The following is a 6,029-nucleotide window of genomic DNA, read 5'->3' as shown; positions in this document are numbered from 1 at the left end:
AAATGACCAATAAACTGGTGGACGTACCGACTGATAAGTATCTAACACCAGCTCAAAAACGAACTAGAAACAGTCATGCTTTCAAGTATCAGAGTTACCAACCTAGGATTGATGTGTTCAAAAATTCCTATTTCCCCAGAACTATTGTAGAGTGGAATATGTTATCACCAAGCACAGTAGGGGCGTCTTCTCTGGATAGTTTCAGAGAACACTTGCACATAGATGTGCAAAAGTTAGGTGTGATGAGTCGTTCAGTGTAATATAACCAGCTGCTGCCGCGCCGCGTGCCTGCGAAGCTGGTGTGTTACGCCGAAGGGCGGTTATACCGGCTATATAGATACAGATACAGATACAGAAATACAATGTAGTAATACATCTGTTTATGGCAAATGGTATATGATTATTAAAACGATAACTTTTCTCTTTGAATATGATTGAATGAACATTCAACAAAAGAGACTTAAGAAAAACTTCACGACAATGCCAAAAGTCTGGTTGAGCTTTGAGGACTTGTAATCACAATATGATGATATATTTTGTTATGACAAATAATATGGTCATGAAATTTATTCTTATCTTCAGTCTGTGTGACGGTTATCTTTGCTCTCTTGCCTCGTGGGTTAAATCATAATCGTACTCATCGTAGTCATAGAAATCCTCCAAGTCGGCCGAATCTTCCCCCAAGGTCAACTTCTCGTCGCGCACGGCACCCTGGGAAACATCTCCGCGATGCCCGGATGGAGACCACAAGGAATCATGGGAGCGAGAACTCTTCTTGTGCCTCTGGTTGCCTTCTCTCCGGGGAACGAGAGTTCGGAACGCGATGAGACTTTCAAGATGTTGAAGTTGTTCTTCAAGACTTGTCTGCTTCCCGATGACAAGAGCCAACTCTTCTTCGTACCGCCTCACCTTGTCTTTTTCGTCTTCCAACTTCATCTCGATCACGCCGATATTTTCTTCAAGATGTTCCACGCGTCTGCGAAGATGTCTTGGCAGGGGTGGCTCTCGCCCTTCCTCGGTAACAAAACTCAGCTCTGTCACTTCTGATTCCAACCTCTCTCCCTCAGAAACGGCGTCAGCCATTGTTTTCTCCAATGCCGCGATTCTGGTTGTTAGATTTGCGATGATACCGTCAGGCGAGCGCGGCGAATCGTTCGCGAGTGGCTGCTGTGTGTTTGCTCCTTTGTCAGCGGCGAAACGGCTTTGCTGCGATCCGGTGACATCGTTTACAGAAGAGGCCTCGGCGGTAGTTTTCCTCTCCATTCCGAGCTGCTTCTCTGTGTCGATCATCGCTGCTTGTACCTTCGTCCAGAATCTCGACAGGGCGGACAGGTTGTCACCGTCGTGTCGTTTGTCGCCGTGGCAACCGACACACGAACCAACATGACGGGAATCTGACGGTTCGACAAAAATGGCGGCAAAGCAAAGAACGACGACTAGAAATGTCTCTACTCTTCCACGTTCAGCCATTTCACGTAGTAGTTTCGAGTTACATCTCTCTCAAGAAAATCCGGGAATAGAATTACACGATCTCTTCCGTTGTCAAAGCAGCGTTCAGTTACCTGGAATGACAGAAAGGTGATTTTGTGAATGAAAACAACAAAAGCACAGCTTTAGAGTGATCTAACTTGAAGTGTTTAACGATGTTAGCGTGTTTGTTATGAGTAATACCGTAATCCGGATGTCGAGACGACACGATTGCGATCTTTTGTTTACACGTGACCAGACCAAAACGTGTTCCACTTTTGAACATCACCCCAGACGTGAAATCCACAGGCTCGTCATAATCCAATAATTGATCCAAAAGGTTTAGACAGGATTATTCGGTGATTGTGTGTGTTAATCTGCAGTATTTTCGATGAATGCCAAAATGTTGATGTGGTCAATCAAATAACGATACAATAGCTGACGCCATTGATGATTTACGAGTGTTTGTTGGAAAGCACTTCGAGGACAATCTCACTTCATGTGTTAAAAGTGAAGTACCCTATATGTACCACTGTGTATTGTCCTGGCCATTTTCTTAATATCTAATGGCTACATAGGTCCATTTGATATCTAATGGGATATAGTGTTATTTAATACCCAGCTCTAACATGTTATAAGGGATTGCATTCGTCATTTCGGATGGTGGCGTAAAACTGACGGTCCCTTGTATGAAGGAGCTTCAAGCGTAAGCCTCAATCATACTTTAGCAAGAAAAGTAGGGGTGTTTGACTAAACACATGAGCCATACGAATTAAGATCAGAGCACAGCCAGCCGTACGTTCAAATACGTGCTGTCTACGTGCCGAAACGTGGGCAATCTTTTGGGATCCGTTAGTGGTAAGTACCGCCTCCGTACGAACTCGTTGGTAATTCGACAGATTTTGGAGCACGCAGGCACGCCGTATTATTTTACGTTCAGGCAAAACTTTGTGTGCCATCGGGCTGCTGATTCACCCCCCCCCCCCCCGTACGTGCCAGTACGGGCGACGCGCCTGCCATGTACAGCCTGAACGTTTTCAGAAATACGTGGCGGACTTGCCCCCCCCCCCCCCCAAAAAAAAAGGTACGGACAAATTGCGCGTACGGCGGGTTGTACCCTTAGCTTTACTTCCTAACGATTTACTATCGAGTGACCCAGTTTGTTCTTCCCAAAGTGACCGCCTTTCCGCACCTCCTATATTAGAACTCCTCAATCAAACATTGGGACATTTTTGTAACACGACCGACGAAATGTGGGCGCGGCCCGCGCTAAGACTTCCGACAGTGACGGACATGCGACAATAAACACTGTCAGTCATTGTTTGTTGTCATAGCAACGGCGAGCACCTGAGTACATTTAAGAAACCTTGTCATAATGACAGCCAATCAGAGAAGACGCATCGATGACAGACACATTCCGGATTTTTGCCTTTGCTATGAAGGGTATGTTTTTGATAGCGTCGGTTGGTATGTATGTTTTTGGATGAACTGCACAGCTCAAAAAGGCCTGGATGGATCGTTTTGATATGTGGGCACTCTGGTTTTGATCAGAGCTCAAAATGATTAGATTTTTGGCACCCTAGCAGCTCGATACGATACTACAACGGAATTTCTGACTTAAATATCTCGTAAAACAGTGCGCATTTTTTCAGGCCCCATGTGTGTGTGTGAGAGTGTGTGTGTGTGTGTGTGTGCGTGAGTATGTGTGTATGTGTGTGTGTGTGTGTGAGCGTGCGTGCGTGCGTATGTGTGTGTGTGTGTGTGAGTGAGTGAGTGAGTGAGTGAGTGAGTGAGTGAGTGAATGAGTGAGCGAGTGAGTGATCGAGTGAGTGATTAATTAATTAATTGAATATACAATTGCCTCTGTTGATATATGTGATAATGTAATGTAATGTAATTCAAAAATAAGAAAATCAAAAGAAGATTTTACAACATCAGCAACACGTTATAAACCACGAAATTCTTACTCACAAAACGTGCTTATGCCTACGAGGACCGACTTATAGTGACTGATTCAAATCAAGTGTATTAAACAAACACATTCATTGCACCCCTCCACCCAATCAATGTCTCCGATCTGGCCTTTAATCCGTGTAACAACACTGTAAACTCGCGTCATTTGATAAGGAGGGAATCCTTCAGAGCAGTCTTTAAATCTCTCACTAGACTAGGAAAACACTGACAGATCGTATCTACGTGCCAGAATGTCCCGGTACAGGACGTCACGCCCGCCCGCCAGTCCCGCGGTTAGGCAAACATGTCCACCGCAGATAAGGTACAGGTCCGCGGGTAGAGGCTAGAGGGGATGATAGCCGCCTTCGCAGAATTCAAGCGGGGCTAGCTCATGTAAAGGGAAGAGGGGGTGGGGGGTGGCTCGTTTCCAGCTACCTTCTCGGCAAACTTTCTCCCACGGCACACTCCCTTTCTGGGCAGTAGAGAACCTACGCCAACCAGCCCCTCCCCCCTCTTCCATGAAATATAAAAGTCAGCCACTCGAATTTTCGAAGGAGGCTTAGGGACTGAATGGTCTTACAGTTTCACGGGAAAGAATCGAAGACATGTTTTTGGCGAGATTTTTCACTAGTACTGGACGAGGCGGTAGCAAAAAAAAAACTTCATATTTAGAAGGTCACACGCACACACACAAGGCCTAACCCCGCTTCAAACCTCAAATCCAAAATGTTCCGTGAAAAAAACACACACATAGAAACAGTTACATAGAATCTACCTGCTAAAAAATCATCCTCACCCATACACCCACCTCCATATAGTATCACTAGATCGTTTACTGAAAATAGCCTCCTTCGCAGCCTTTTATGAGTGCGTCAAATAAGAGAAGTTATCTTTTTTGCTAGGAGAGGGATGGAGAGCGCTGATTCACGATTTTCAACATGGGCTATGTTGGTGATCGAGATTTTGCCTAGAGGGCAAAAATCGCGTATCAGTGTACCTTTCACCCTTGGAAAAAAGAACGCCCATTGCAATGCCCCTAGAGGGCTGCGAAAAGACCACACTAGCTGAGAAGACCACGCTTCCTTGTAGTTTTACCGTTAACGTGTTCCGTTTTAACTGCAAAAATATAGCAGAGCACAAAAAAGATAATAATCGTAACACAAAGTCTCATAGCTAGGCCATTTAGGCACACAAAACTATGAATCAAATACTGGCAGACTGCCACATATATCAATTTTAGTTGTATGGCGGTCAGAATCCAACGCACTATATAAAGTTGTCCAGCCGAAGAAAGACCAAGCTTCTATGCAAGACCTCCCACAAATCACCGGTAACGAAACGTTTCTAGGCAAATCTCAGTTTCACACCCTTCTCCTGGTACTACAGCCTCGAACGAATGGCTTGCGAAAAACCGCACTACTTCAAGCCTACAGAACCCGGAGCATTCTTGACGCAAATGTTAAGATAACTCACCCAGAAACTAACACCAGTGACAAGCCTTTGTCCTAAAAACCCTGTGTACGTTGGAGGTCTCTTCCTCTGAATCTCACCTGTTTGCAAAAAGATTATGACAAGTATATCTAAGGGTTAGCGGCTTGTACAACCACGCTCTTATTTTAATTGACAAGCTAGTGCGAAGACACCCAATGCCTTTCCTATTACAACATTCTACCGTTCACAGACATAGTTTCAAACGCAGTTACGTAAAAATCTCACCTGGACTTCGTGCCGTTGGCAAAGAGAAAGAGAAGACTACCCTATAGTAGTGTAAGATTCTTCCACAGATGTTCACAAGTGTTGTGAGCAGGGCTATTTGTGCAGGTGTATGCCGTCTGGTGACCAACTGTTCTGACTCAAGACGTAGTGACTCATAAGAAAGTCTTCGCCTACTACTGTCTCTAAGACTTCCGCTTCTGCTTACCTTCACCGCCTTGTAAGTCCGGTACAAGTCTTGTAAGGAAAAATCCTGAGGCGTTGAACTCCGTAGATTCCGTACGTGTAGGCGACGGTCGTTTCGCGACAAGCCAAGCGGCGACACCTGCGACCAGTCCCGCGAGCCTCTTTCCGCCTAATGGCCCGGCCTATCAGATTGCGGCTGTAGCATGTGGACTGTGTACGCACCGCGTCAAGTAAACAACATTTCTGAGTGGCCAGTTATATACAGCGGGTCTATATCACACCCAGCATGCGTAAACAAATGACGTGACGTATGTGGGTCTCATACACGACTGGAAAGACTCAATGGTACGTGCTACAACGGTCCAATGGTAGGACACAAGGACACTTGAATGTGTTTAACAATGGCCACTGTTTGATAGATGTAGTACATGCTAGCCTGATAAAATCTCACTTCTAGCAGCCCTTTGAGGGGAGGGGATCCAATGAGCCCCCTGGAATTGCGCAATAGTGTAACACAGACTACCAAAGGAATCTAGTACATGTCACCGCCACCGTAGTTCAAAAATATGCTATATCTCTGAATTCCTTCGTCCTCTTGAAATACCCAAGGCAAGCGGCGAAGCAATTTACTTAATCATATGGAAAGTATTATGTACTTCATGAACTTGTTCAAGTTTTATCAAGTATTTCTTCTTAAATGCTGACCTTAT

The 6,029-nt window shown here is 45.1% G+C and overlaps 1 protein-coding gene across 2 annotated transcripts; it reads right to left on the bottom strand.

Moving 5' to 3' along the window:
* Positions 1-355: 355 nt before the first annotated feature.
* On the bottom strand, positions 356-5,618 carry LOC118410599. Of its 2 annotated transcripts, none has more exons than XM_035812375.1 (2): positions 5,137-5,618; positions 356-1,562 (listed from the first exon to the last, which is right to left on the bottom strand). In XM_035812375.1, exon 2 carries the CDS (start codon positions 1,468-1,470, stop codon positions 595-597), a length of 876 nt encoding a protein of 291 aa, XP_035668268.1. In that variant the 5' UTR covers positions 1,471-1,562; positions 5,137-5,618; the 3' UTR covers positions 356-594. The 2 variants fall into 2 exon arrangements, with proteins under 2 accessions (XP_035668268.1, XP_035668267.1); XM_035812374.1 differs by having other exon boundaries at positions 5,342-5,616.
* Positions 5,619-6,029: the final 411 nt, after the last annotated feature.

Source organism: Branchiostoma floridae, chromosome 2 (assembly GCF_000003815.2).
Source record: "Branchiostoma floridae strain S238N-H82 chromosome 2, Bfl_VNyyK, whole genome shotgun sequence".
Lineage (NCBI taxonomy): Eukaryota > Metazoa > Chordata > Leptocardii > Amphioxiformes > Branchiostomatidae > Branchiostoma > Branchiostoma floridae.
Note: the sequence above shows the minus strand (reverse complement) of the source record. Positions and strands in the feature narration are given on the sequence as shown.